Here is a 14,841-nt window from a genome sequence, read left to right on the forward strand (position 1 = left end):
CACTTATAGCACAGGATGATGCACACTGACTGGTCTACTCTTCTGCTCCTGTTAGCCATAAGTTATGAGAAAAAATTCAACAAGAGTATTTTAAGAAAATAATTTCCAGGAACATGTAAACTTTATATATTTTTAATTATGAGATGAGAGACTGAGGAATTTATGTGGAAAAGGCAGATTGGGGCAGCAGGGAAGGAGATACAGGAACTTCTCACTGCCTTAAATTACACTATAATAATTTATTATTCTGATAAAAATATTCTTTATATCTATCCAGAAGATGAACATTGATAGTAAACTGTTTTATGGGGTAACAGAAGAGAAGAATGAGAAGAGAAATTTTGTAGTTTAATTTTTACTATTCCCCTGATTTCTTAAGAGAAGTCAGAGTCTACTGTTAGACTGCCATCTGTCTATTCCATGGAGGTACTGAAGAGAGAAATGTTTATAAAGAAATCACCAAATCAGAAAGAATTTATGACTAATTCCTCAAAAACAATTGCAACAGAAACAAAAATTGACAACTGGGACCTAATTAAACTAAAGAGCTTCTGCACAGCAAAAACAAAAAACAAGCAAACAAAAAAACAAAAACACAAAATAACAAAAAAAACTATCAACAGAGTAAACAGACAACTTACAGAATGAGAGAAAATACTCACAAACTATGTATCCAACAATGAATATCCAGAATCTATAAGGAACTTAATTCAACAGCAAAAAAACAAATAACTCCATTAAAAAGTGGGCAAAAGACAAGAACAGATACTTCTCAAAAGAGAACACACAAGCAGCCAACAAACATGAAAAATGCTCATCATCATTAATCACAGGAGAAATGCAAATCCAAACCACAATGAGATAGATACGATCTCACACCACTCAGAATGGCTATTATTAAAAAGTCAAAAAACAGCAGATGCTGGAGAAGGGGCAAAGAAAAGGGAACATTTATGTTGGTGGGATTGTAAATTAGTTCACCGCCTATGGAAGGCAGTTTAGAGATTTCTCAAAGAACTTAAAGCAGAACTGCAATTTGACCCAGCAATCTCATTACAAGTATAAAACAAAAGGAAAATAAATCTGCCAGAAAGACACATGCACTCATATATTTATTACAGCACTATTCACAACAGCCAAAACATGGAATCAACCCAGGTGCCCATCAACAGTGGATTGGATAGAGAAAATGTGGTACATATAAACCATAGAATATACACAGCCACAATAAAGAACAAAATCATGTCCTTTGCAGCAACAGGGATACAGCTGGAGGCCATTATATACTAAGTGAATTAACACAGAAACAGAAAACCAAATACGGCGTGTTCTTACATATAAGTAAGAGCTAAACACTGGGTACACATGGATATAAAGAGGAGAGCAACAGACACGGAGGACTACTAGAGTGGGGAGAGAGAAAGGGGGCAAAGACTGAAAAACTAACTACTGAGTACTATGTTCAGTACCTGGGGATGGGATCAATCATACCCCAAAGCTGAGCATCATGCAATATACCCATGTTAATCAACTAGCATATGTACCCCCGAATATAAAAGTTGAAATTATAAAAATAAAATTAAAATAATTAATCACCAAGTTATTTCAGCTATAGGCCTGAGACCAGCCAAGTTTATCTGATCACAGGATCACTAACCTAGGTGGCCCCCACAACTCTCTTCTCCTTATAGACAGTTAACTGCTTTGCTCCACAACTCCCAAATGCCAAATATTTAGAGCCACTACCTTGTTCTCTCTTCATATTATCTGCTATTTCAAATAGGCAGACATTTGGTCCCAGTTTTTAAGCTCCTAGGCATACAGGCTGCACTAGTAGGATACAGTGTCTCAACACTAATCCTTCAACTTACATATAGGTAAAGACAACTTAAACCACTGCAGAGTTCAATCTAAGACTTCACTTTCATGCACAAGAGAGACAGAAAGAAAACAAAAGAGGTGATAGAAACTGTACATAATACACAGGAAACCTAAAGTAGATAATTGCAGATTATGAAGAATCACAAAGGAAAAAAGACTAAATGATTAAAATTAGTTTTACTGTATATTACTGACTAAAAATTAACTATAATCACACTTGATTATCTGAAATGTTTCCATTTATTCCCATACAGTTAAGTGAAAATATCATGGTGGCTTTGAGATTAGACATATTTAGGTCTGAATACCAGTTATCCTACTCATTTTTAAAACTATCAACTACATTGTAAGCCTGCTCAAGAATTCAGTTAGCTAACACATGTAGTGAAAATAATAGAGTTTAGGTATATACAAGTAAATAAACATTAGTTTTTCTTTTTATCTTTCCCCCATATACCAGAGAGCACAGAGTAGCTTGCTTATAATTAAAGATTCATCAGATATTTACTGTAATTATGAGTACTTGATTAGACTCATCAACTGAGGAAAGAAATTCCTTTGAGTCAATTAGTCAGGTAAGTGACTGAAAAAAGGACTAACGACATGATATTTTCCAAATTACTGTTCCATGATAAAGGCAACATTCATTAGACTCACTTTCTTCCAGTTTTAAAGAAACAGAAGGATTGTTTCCTGTTTCATCCACATTTCCTTCACCACCTCCCCGAGATCTTGAATTCCAGACCTTAATCACTTCAACATCATTGTCACTGCCACTTCCACTTGAGCTACTATCTTTTTTCCCCTTTTTCCCTTTTTTCTTCTTTCTAAAAACAAACAAACAAACAAAAAAACACATTCAGATTGTTAGAAAAGCATAGGAAAGATGTAAACGCCAATTATAAGAGGTCAATCAGCAAGTAGGGTTTTTAACTTTGTCAATACAGGATGGCACGAAAAAGTATTCGATTTACTTTGTATAATCATCGGAGCTTAAACTCATGGAGGTTTCATCAGAATCTGAGGCTATAAATTCATCCATACTGTCTTCATCAAAATAACCCTAGAGAAAAAAAAATGACCACTATTTTAATAGAATATCTCAACTTACATTGGAAATTATATTGATGTTCATTTAAGAATAAGTTAATTGGCACGAGCTGAGGAAGGTCTGAGGAACTATTACAGATTTTAGTAGACAAAGAAGACAGGACAGATATGCTTACTAAATGCAATGGGAGGTCCTAGATTGGATCATGGAAAACAAAAAAGACACAAGTAAAAACACTGAAGAAATCCAAATAAAGTCTGCCATTTAGTTAATAGTATTGTACCAAAGTTAATTTCTTAGTTTTGATAACTTTACTATACTAATGCAACATGCTGATATTAAAAGAAACTGGGTCAAAGGTATAGGGGAATTCTCAGAACTATTTTTGCAACTTTTCTATAAGTATAAAATTATTTCAAAATAAAAAGTTTTTAAAAATGGGCTCAATAAAATAACATTTAACACTCCTTTTATAATCATAATACATGCAAGACATATAGAAATTAGAAATAAGACATAGAATAAAACAAAGCAACAGAAAATTTGAATATACAGTCTGTAGGTCAATTTTTGGTCTAAGTTTATTCTGCTTCCAATAGATGCTTTTAAACTAAGTTACCTGACTTACCTTATTTTCTTTGCTAATGTAGTCTAGCTGCAAACACCAAGGATGAGTCCATATTCTACTTAACATCTGAAAATCTTGGAAAAGCTTTGCACCTGCCTTTCCTCTTCCACCTTCACTATTATTGCCCACACCTGATCAAAAGAAATATGGTTAAAGACACAAAAATTGTCTATATCAACCAACTTTCTAGATTAGGAGTTTTAATCTTACTTGTGACATAAACTCTTTTGGCAGTGTAGAGAAGCTTATAAATTCTCTTGGAATATCGTTTTGAAACACATAAAACAAATAGGATTACAAAAGAAACCCATCATATAGAAATTATCAAAATATTAAAGAATTTGTACTACAGAAATATGTGCTTTTTAAAATTAATGCATTAAGTAACAAAATATGCACAGGTTTAATAAATACCTAAAATTCTGAAGTATTGATAAACATAAATGATTTTGAGGTATCAGGAACAACATGTAAAAATATTTCTGATTTCTCTTGGTAACAAAGTCATGGTTATCACTAACACTACTATAGATTGTTGCCTCTATTCATTACTGGGAAAAATGCTGCTGCTTTAGCTAGAGGTTAAGGGAAATCAATATGTAATTTTTTTCTTATCCAGGTACATATAATCCCCTAAATTCTATCCATGGACCCTAGATTACAAACTCCTGTTATAAATAAACTTCGCTCCATGCAGATAGTCCTTTACTGACTCTCGCCAACTATGCTCACTCAAAAAAATTACTTCTAGGCAAGTGACAGTAGCTCACACCTGTAATCACAGCACTTTGGGAGGCCGAGGCAGGAGGACCGCTTGAGGCCAGGAGTTCAAGACAGGCCTGGACAACACAGCGAGACTCTGTCTCCACCAAGAAAAACAAAAACATTAGCCAGGTATGATGGCACACACCTATAGCCCTAGATACCCTAGATACTTGGGAGGGTGAAGTGGGAGAATCACTTGAGCCCAGGAGTTTGAGGTTACAATGAACTATGATTGCACCACAGCACTCCCGCCTGGATGACAGAGCAAAACCTTGTCTCTTAAAAAAAAAAAAAAAAAAGACCTTCCAAAAATTATGTTTTTGATGTATAAAATGTAAATATTAGCTTTGCTCTATCCAGAATAATTTCAACAGAATTATCATTTTCCTATAAAACATAAAGAAAATGAATGCACGTTTCATTAATATAATAAAATTATCAAGAAGGTAATATGCAAAAGAACAAAACTGATTAAAAGGAAAAAACAGCATTTAAGCAATAACATATTTTCCTATCCACGGTTTTAAACAATGTAAGTTGTTTAAATAATTAGCAAATTTTGCCTCCACGAGTGAGAGAAAATTTAGTAGTGATATGAAACATTAATAATGCATAAAAATCTGCTGAGTATTATTTTGCCTGATAGAGGTTATTTCCATTGTGTAACAGAAATCACTGCTATGAAAATGAGGTATATAATTTCTTGGCATACAGCTGTTCACAATATTCACTTATAATTATTTTTATTTCTGTAAGGTTAGTAGTGATACTCTTTCATTCCTTACTTTAGGTCATTTTTCTTTCTGTTTTTGTTTTTGTTTTTTTGATACAGGGTCTTACACTGTCACCCAGGCTGGAGTGCAGTGATGCAATCATAGCTTACTGCAACCTCGAACTCCTGCGGGCTCAAGCCATCTGCCTGCCTCAGCCTCCCAAAAGCTGGTACTACAGGCACATGCCACCAGGTTTGGCTAATTCTTTTTTTTATTTTTTGTAGAGACAGGGTCTTGCTTTGTTGACCAGGCTGTTCTTAAACTCCTAGCTTTAAAGGATCGTCCTGCCTTGGCCTCCCGATAGGCTGGGATTAATAGGCATGACCCACTGTAGTCGACACTTATTTTAGCTGTGCCTTTTTTTTTTTCATTACTTTGTAAGTGAAGGAAGGTTTGTCGATTATGTTAATCTTTTCAAAGAACCTACCTTTGGTTTCAATGATTTTCCCTACTGTTTTTCTGTTCCTCATATTTCTTTATTATTTCCTTCCTTCTGCTTGTTTTGGGTTTAATTTGCAAAGTAGAAGGTTGGATTATAAATTTGAGATCTTTCTTCTTTTTTAATACAGGTATTTACCACCATACATTTCTCTCTACGTATTATTTAAGTTATATCCCATATTCTAGTACCCTGTGTTTTTGTTTTCATTAACCTCTAAGCATTTTTTAATTTCCCTTGTGATTTCTTCTTTGGTCCATTGGTTATTCAGGTATATGTTTTTAATTTACATGTATTTGTAAATTTTTAAACTTTCCTTCAGTTATTGGTTTCTAATTTCATTTGAATGTGGTTAAAGAAAATACTTTAGTAAGAAGAGGAATGTTTTAATGATAAATGCCTATGTCAAAAAAAGATCTCAAATAAGGAACCTATCTTTATACCTCTAGGAGCTATAAAAAGAATAAGCTAAACCCAAAGCTTGCAGAAGGAAGGAAATAAGGATCAAAGCATTAGTAAATCAAATAATAGATAAGATATAGGGGGAAAAGTTGGTTTTTTGAAAAAAATAAGCCAAGCCAACAAACCCTTAGCCTATTAAGAAAAAAGAGAGAGGACTCAAATAAATAAAATAGACATGAAGACATTACAACCAATGCCTCAGAAATAAAGAAGGATCATAAAGAATTAGTATGAAAAATTACATACCAAGAAATTGAATAATCTACAGGAAATAAATTCCTACAAACATACAATATATCAACACTGAATAAAAAAGAAATAGCCTCAACAGACCAATTACAAATAAAGAGACCAAGGCTACTTGGGCTCTTATTTGGTTCCATATGACTTTTAGGATTGTTTTTTCTAATTCTACAAAAAAATGACATTGGTATTTTGATAGCGTTAGGTTTGAATCTGTAGATTGCTTTGGGTAGTATGGTCATTTTAATAATATTAATTCTTTTTTTTTTTTCCTAGATGGAGTTTCGCTCTTGTTGCCTAGGCTGGAGTACAGTGGCGCGATCTCGGCTCACTGCAATCTCCGCCTCCCGGGTTCAAGTCATTCTCCTGCCTCAGCCTCCCGAGTAGCTGAGACTACAGGTGCCTGCCACCATGCTCGGCTAATTTTTTTTTTTTTTGTATTTTTAGTAGGGACAGGGTTTTGCCATGTTGGCCAGGTTGGTCTTGAACTCCTGGCCTCAAGTGATCCGCCTGCCTCGGCCTCCCAAAGTACTAGGATTACAGACGTGAGCCACCATGCCTGGCCAATAATATTAATTCTTGAACAAAGCTGAAGGTATCACATTACTTGACTTCAAATTACCCTACAAGGCTACAGTAACCAAAACAGCATGGTACTGGTATAAAAATAGACACAAAAATCAATGGAACAGAATACAGAACACAGAAATAGAGACACATACTGACAGTCAACTGACCTTTGACAAAGTCAATAAAAACATATACGGTGGAAAGGACACTCTTTTCAATAAATGGTTCTAAGAAAATTGGATTCCCATACGCAGAAGAATGAAACTGGACCATTATCTCTAATCATATGCAAAAATCAACTCAAGATAGATTAAAGACTTAAATGTAAGAGCTGAAACAATAAAAATACTAGAAGTAAACCTAGAGAAGTAACCTAGAGAAAGTAAACCTGGAGAAAATCATTCTGGACATTGGCCTAGGCAAATAATTCATCACTAAGACCTCAAAAGCAAAGCAACTAAAACAAAAACAGACAAATGGGACTTAAATAAAAAGCAGCAAAAGAAATAATTAACTGAGTGAACAAACAATCTGCAGAATGGGAGAAAATATTTCCAAACTAGACATCCAACAGGGGACTGATATCTAGAATTTACAAGGAACTCAAACAACAACAAAAAACAAAACAAATAATTCCATTAAAAAGTGGGCAAAAGACATAAATAGACATTTTTCAAAAGAAGATATAACAAATGGCCAACAAGCACATGAAAAAATTCTCAACATCACTAAACATCAGAAAAATGCAAATCAAAACCACAATGACATATCTTCCCCAGTTAGAATGGCTATTATTAAAAAGTCAAAAAATAAATGTTGGCAAAGATGCGGAGCAAAGAGAATATGTTTACACTATTGGTGGGAATGTAAATTAGCACAAACTCCATGAAAAACAGTACGGAGATTACTCAAAGAACTAAAAACAGAAGTAACATTTGATCCAGCAATCCCACTACTAGGTATCTACCAAAAGAAAAAGAAATCATTATATCAAAAAGATAAAAAAAAAAGATACTTGCACTTACATGTTTATTGTAGCACTATTCACAATAGCAAAGCTATGAAATCAACCTAAGTGTCTATCAAAAGATGAACAAAGAACACGTGGTATATATACACAGTGGAATACTATTTGGCCATAAAAAAGAACAAAAGCATGTCTTCTGCAGTAACATGGATGGAACTGGAGGCCATTATCTTAGTGAAACAATTGAGACACAGAAAGATAAATAGTGTCATGTTCTCCCTTATAAGTGGGGCTAAATAATGTGAACACATGGATGTAGAGTGTGGAATGATAGACAATGGAGACTTGGAAGGGTCGGGGGAAACAAGAAGAGTGAATGAGAAACTACTTAATGGGTAGAATGTACATTATTCTGTGGATACACTAAAAGCCCTGACTTCACCACTATAATATAACCATGTAACAAAATTACACATGTACCCCATAAATTTATACAAATAAAATTAAGATGGCTCACGTCTGTAATCCCAGCACTTTGGGAGGCTGAGGCAGGTGGATCACCTGAGGTCAGGAGTTCGAGAATAGCCTGGCCAACATGGTGAAACCCTGTCTCTACTAAAAATACACAAAATTAGCCAAGCATGGTGGTGGGCGCCTGTAATCCCAGCTACTTGGGAGGCTGAGGCAGGAGAACTGCTTGAACCTGGGAGGCAGAGGTTGCAGTGAGCTGAGATCGCACCACTGCACTCCAGCCTGGGTGACGGAGCAATACTCTGTCTCAAATAAAACAGAACAAAATAATTAAATTAAAAATAAAATTAAGAAAAAGAAATAAGTAGTAATTAAAAAAAACCTCCCAACAAAAATCATCCAGAACCAGATAGCTTCAAAACTGAATTCTACCAAACATTCAAAAAACCATGAATACCAATTCTTAAACTCTTCCAAAAAACAGAATTACAGGAAATACTTCCAAACTCTTTTTGTGAGGTAAGCATCACCCTGATACCAAAGGCAGACAAAGATGCTGAAAGAAAAGAAAACCATAGGCCAATATCACTGATGAACATAGATATTAAAACCCTCAATAAAATACTAACTAACCTAATTCAACAACACATCAAAAAGTTTAAAAGTAGAAAAGTAGAAAAGATCAATGAAACAAACACTTGGTTTTTTGAAAAGATAAACAAAGTCAACAAACTTTTAGCCAGACTACTTATGAAAAAAAAGAGAGAATACCCAAATAAATGAAATCAGAAATGGAAAAGGAGACATTAAAACTGATACCACAGAAATTTAAATGACCATAAGAGGCTACTATGACCAACTATATGCCAATAAATTGGAAAACCTAGAAGAAATGGATAAATTCCTAGACACATGCAATCTACTAAGATTGAACCAGGAAGAAATCCAAAACCTGAACAGACCAATAACAAGTAATGAGATCAAAGTAATAATAAAAAGTCTCCAAAGCAAAGAAAACCTAGAGACCCCAATTTACCTAAAGAATTTTCATTTTAGGTTCAGGGGTACATGTATGGGTAAATTTACCCCAATTTATGTGCACATGTACCCCCGAACCTAAAATGAAAATGTAAAATAAAATAAAACAAAATAAACATATTATGGCATGTAAAGTCCCAACCCCACCCCACAAAGAAAAATTAAAAAATGAAAAGTCAGGTACCTAATACCTTCACTGCTGAATTTTACCAAACATTCCAAGAAGTACTAATTCCAATCCTCCTCAAACTATTTGCAAAATAGAGAAGGAATACTTCCAAATTCTTTCTGAGACCAGTATTACAATGATACCAAAACCAGACAAGGACACATCAAAAAAAGAAAACTACAGGCCAATACTCCTGATGATCATTCATACAAAAAACCTCAACAAAATACTAGCAAAACAAATTGAACAACACATTAAAAAGGTCATTCATCATGACCAAGTGGGATTTATCCTAGGGATGCAACGATGGCTCAGTTTATGGAAATCAGCTGAGTGTGGTGGCTCACACCTGTAATCCCAGCACTTCGGGAGGCCGAAGTAGGAGGATCCCTTGAGCCCAGGAGTTCAAGACAAGCCTGGGCAACATAAAGAGACCTCATCTCTACAAAAAAAAACAAAAAACAAAAAAAACCCCACACACACACACACAAAAATACATACATACACACATATAAATATACACACACACACATATATGGAAATCAATCAATGTGATACATCGTTATCAACAAAATAAAGGATTAAAACCATATAATCATTTCAATTCATACTGGAAACACATGTGATAATATTCAACATCTCTTCATAATAAAAAGCCCTAAAAAACTGGGTATCAGAGGAACATACTTCAACATATTAAAGCTATATACGACAGACCGACAGCTAGTATCATACTGAATGGGAAAAAACTGAAAGTCTTTGCTCTAAGATCTTGAACACAACAAGGATGCCCATTTTCACTACTGTTATTCAACATCATACTGGAAGTCCTAGTGAGAGTAATCAAAGAAGATAAAGAAATAAAGCGCATACAAATGGGAAAGGAAGAAGTCAAATTATCCTTGTTTGCAGATGACATGACCTTATATTTAGGAAAGAAAAAAAACTAAAGACTCCACCAAAAAACTATTCGAACTGATCAGCAATTTCAGTAAAGTGGCAAGTAACAAAATCAATATACAAAAATCATTGGCATTTCTATATGCCAACAGTGAACAGTTTGAAGAAATCAAGAAAGTAATCTTATTTACAATAGCTACAAATAAAATAAAATATTCAGGAATTTAAGAAGCGAGGCAGGGCACGGTGGCTCATGCCTGTAATCCCAGCACTTTGGGAGACCAATGCGGGTGGATCACTTGAAGCCAGGAATTCAAGAGCAGGCTGGCCAACATGACAAAACCCTGCCTCTACTAAAAATACAAAAATTAGCGGAGCATGGTGGTGCACACGTGTAATCCCAGCTATTTGGGAGGCTGAGGCATGAGAATCACTGAAACCAGGAGGTGGAGGTTGCAGAGAGCCAAGATCGTACCACTGCACCCCAGCCTGGGTGACAGAGACTCTGTCTCAAAAAAAAAAAAAAGAAGTAAAAGAACTCTACAATGAAAAATATAAAACATTGATGCAAGAAATGGAAGAGGACACCAAAAAATGTAAAGACATTCCTTGTTCATGGATCAAAAGAATCAATATTGTTAAAATGTCCACACCACCTAAAGCAATCTTCAGATTGAAAGCAATCGCTATGAAATAAATACCAATAATATTCTTCACAGAAATTGAAAAAACTATCCTGAAATTTATAAGGAACCACGAAAGACCCAGAATAGTGAAAGCTATCCTGAGATAAATGAACAAAACTGGAGGAATCACATTACATAACTTCAAAGTATACTATAGAACTACTGTAATCAAAACAGCATGGTACTAGCATAAAAAAGACACATAGGCCGGCCGGGCACAGTGGCTCACACCTGTAATCCCAGCACTTTGGGAGGCCGAGGCAGGCGGATCGTGAGGTCAGGAGATCGAGACCACAGTGAAACCCCGCCTCTACTAAAAATACGAAAAATTAGTCCAGCACAGTGGCGGGTGCCTGTAGTCCCAGCTACTTGGGAGGCTGAGGCAGAAGAATGGCGTGAACCCAGGAGGCAGAGCTTGCAGTGAGCCAAGATTGTGCCACTGCACTCCAGCCTGGGCAACAGAGCAAGACTCCATCTCAAAAAAAAAAAAAAAGCCACATAGGCCAATGAAACAGAATAATTAACCCAGAAACAAGTTCACACACCTACAGTGAACGCATACTCTACACAGGTGCCATGAACATGCACTGGGGAAAGGATAGTCTCTTCAGTAAGTGGTGCTGGGAAAACTGGATATCCATATGCAGAAGAATGAATCTGAACACCTATCTATTGCCATATATAAAAATCATATTCAAATGGATTAAAAACTTAAATCTAATACCTTAAACTATGGAATTACTAAGAGAAACCACTGGTGAAACTCTACAGGACATTGGACTGGGCAAAGATTTCTTGAGTAATACCTCAAAAGCAGAAGCAACCAACACAAAAAAATGGACAGATGGGATCATATCAAGTTAAAAAGCTTCTGCATAGCAAAGAATACAATCCAACAAAGTGAAGAGACAACCCACAGGAAGGGAGAAAATACCTGCAAACTACCCATCTGACAAGGGATTAATGACCACAATATACAAGGAGCTGAAACAAGTCAAATGGAAAAAAATTCTAACAACCTAATTAAAAAATTGGCAAAAGATCTGAGTAGACATTTCTCAAAAGAAGACATGCAAATGGAAAATAGGTATAAGAAAAGGTACTCAACATCATTGGTCATCTGAGAAATGCTAATCAAAACTACAATAAGTTATCATCTTACCCTTTAAAGTGGCTTTTATCCAAAAGACAGACAAACGCTGGCGAGGAGGTGGAGAAAAGGGAACCCACATACACTGCTGTTGGGAATGTAAATTAGTACAACCACTATGGAGAAAAGTTCGGAGGTTCCTCAAAAAAGCCAAAATAGAGCTACCATATGATCCTGCAATCCCACAGCTGGATATATACTCAGAAGAAAGAAAATCAGTATATTGAAGAGATTGGCACTCCTATGTTTGTTGCAGCACTGTTTACAACAGCCAAGATTTGGAAGCAACCCAAAGTTTATCAACAGATGAATGAATAAAGAAAATATGGTACATGTACACAATGGAGTACTATGCAGCCATAAAAGAGAATGAGATCCTGTCATTTCAAACAACATGAAACAGCAAGAAAGACAAATTTTACATATTCTCACTTATTTTGGGGAGCTAAGTTTTTTGTTTTTTGTTTGAGGCAGCTCTGTCACAAAGGCTGGAATGCAGTGGCATGATCAAAGCTTGCTGCAGCCTCTGCCTCCCAGATTCAAGCGATTCTCCTGCTTCAGCCTCCTGAGTAGCCAGGATTATAGGCACATGCCACCATGACTTTTGTATTTTTTTTTATAGACAGGGTTTCACCATGTTGGCTAGGCTGGTCTTGAACTCCTGCCCTTAAGCCATCCACCTGCCCTGGCCTCCCAAAGTGCTGGGATTACAGGCGTGAGCCACCATACCCGTCCAGGAGCTAAAATTTAAAACAACTGAACTCACAGAGATAGAAAGTAGAACAATAGTTAATAGAGGCTGCGAAGGGTAGTAGGGCAGGGGGAAAGGAGAGTTGGATATTAGGTACAAAAATATAGTTAGGTACAATAAGAGCTAATATTTTATAGAACAGGGTGACTACAGGCAACAATAATTTACTGTACACTTTAAAATAAATAAAATAATATAAATGACTTGTTTGTCATTTAAGGATGAATTTAAGGATGAATGCTTGAGATGGATACCTCATTTACCCTGATGTGATTATGCATTGCATGGCTGCATTAAAATATCTCATGTACCCCATAAATATATATACCTACTATGTACCCACAAAACTTAAAACAATAAATTTTTTCTCTATATAATATCATGTCACCTGCAAACTGAAATAGTTTTACCCCTTCCATGACACTGTGGCATACTTTTAGTTTTCTGGTATAATTGTCCTGGCCAGAACCTCTAGAAAATGTTAAATATAAGAAGCAAAAGTGACATCCTTGTTTTGTTCCTGACCTCAGGAGAAAGCCATTGAGTTTTACATTTCAATTAAATTCCTCTTAATAGCATAAGACACACATCCAAAGACAAAAACTACTTAGCTGGAAGATATGTCAGAATATACTAACTTAATGCAGCAGAGTTAAAATGATCAGGAATGTGGAAGAGATCTTAAGAGACATGGTTGATGGAGTAAGAAGAGCTGATAAATGTCATATCAAAACAGAGAGAAGGGGATAGAGCCAATTTGAAGAGGTAATTTAATACACATTATAAACACAATTCTACTAATTTGAAAATATTAGAGTGTACACTAAAAATATTTTGTGGCATTATCTTTTTGATCACTTTGCTATGCATTTTCATACATATCCTTTTTATTTCACAGAAATGGGTACTATTTCATCTTTATTACATAATATATTCTATATATTCCTAAATATTAACACACAATATTCCATGTTATAATATTTAATGTATCTTCCTGCATGGAATTAGATTATGGTGATATACCATAATATAAACTATCCCCAAAAGTTGAGGATTTGGGTTAATTTTCAATTTTTCATTATTATAAATAATGCCACAGCAAGTAACAGTTCACTTTAGGTCACAAGCTGGATAATATAATTCCAGCCATTAAAAAAATAATAAATAAATAAATATGTATATATAGTAAATAAACACAATGTATATGTATTGTGTGTTTATGTAGTGTGTGTTTATGACATTTAAGTTTCACACATACATTTTAAAAACTGGAAAGCAAGATATCAAATATTAAATAACTAGCAGTTCCAACTTCTAGTTTATGAGATTATAGGTAGTTTTTATTGTATTAGTGCCTTTCAATATTTCATATATATTTCACAATGAACACACATTGCTATTTCTGTAGCCAGAAAACTAAGTTTTGAAACAAACCCTGAGATTAACATCTTTTAATATAAATCTCTGCATACATTTCTGACCATTTCCTTTGGAAAAAAGCATACAATTGAAATTAATTTTGACGTCCCTTTCCAAATTACTGTCCAATTTATGTTACCATCAAGAGGGCTCATTTCTCTATAGCCTCAGAAACACTTAGTATCATTTTATCTTTGTAAATTTAGTAGTGTTCTGCATTTAATGGTGATTCTGACAGTACAACCATATTTGGAAATTACTATTATACATTCTTTTCCCAGCTTGAAGTACACTATTCCAATGTTAGTCATAATATTTTTAAACACTAAATTTAACTTAATAACTTATTGAAATAGCCAGATGAGGCTATTTCATGCGAGCCTGGTGGCTCACACCTGTAATCCCAGCACTTTGGGAGGCTGGGATGGGGTATCACTTGAGCCCAGGAGTTCAAGACGAGCCTGGGCAACATAGCAAG

General features: G+C 35.0%; 1 protein-coding gene across 10 annotated transcripts in view; it reads right to left on the bottom strand.

The window, feature by feature from the left end:
- ATRX (ATRX chromatin remodeler) overlaps positions 1 to 14,841 on the bottom strand; it is a 282,427-nt gene that overhangs the window by 91,463 nt on the left and 176,123 nt on the right. For all 10 annotated transcript variants that reach the window (XM_055376622.2, XM_019019449.4, XM_055376624.2 and 7 more), the window contains 3 exons: positions 3,561 to 3,691; positions 2,856 to 2,944; positions 2,539 to 2,708 (listed from right to left, as the gene is read on the bottom strand). In XM_055376622.2, coding sequence (XP_055232597.1) covers positions 2,539 to 2,708; positions 2,856 to 2,944; positions 3,561 to 3,691 — 390 coding nt within the window. The remainder of the gene's footprint in view (positions 1 to 2,538; positions 2,709 to 2,855; positions 2,945 to 3,560; positions 3,692 to 14,841) is intronic.

The sequence above is a fragment of the Gorilla gorilla genome, chromosome X (assembly GCF_029281585.2).
Source record: "Gorilla gorilla gorilla isolate KB3781 chromosome X, NHGRI_mGorGor1-v2.1_pri, whole genome shotgun sequence".
NCBI classification, from domain to species: Eukaryota; Metazoa; Chordata; class Mammalia; order Primates; family Hominidae; genus Gorilla; species Gorilla gorilla.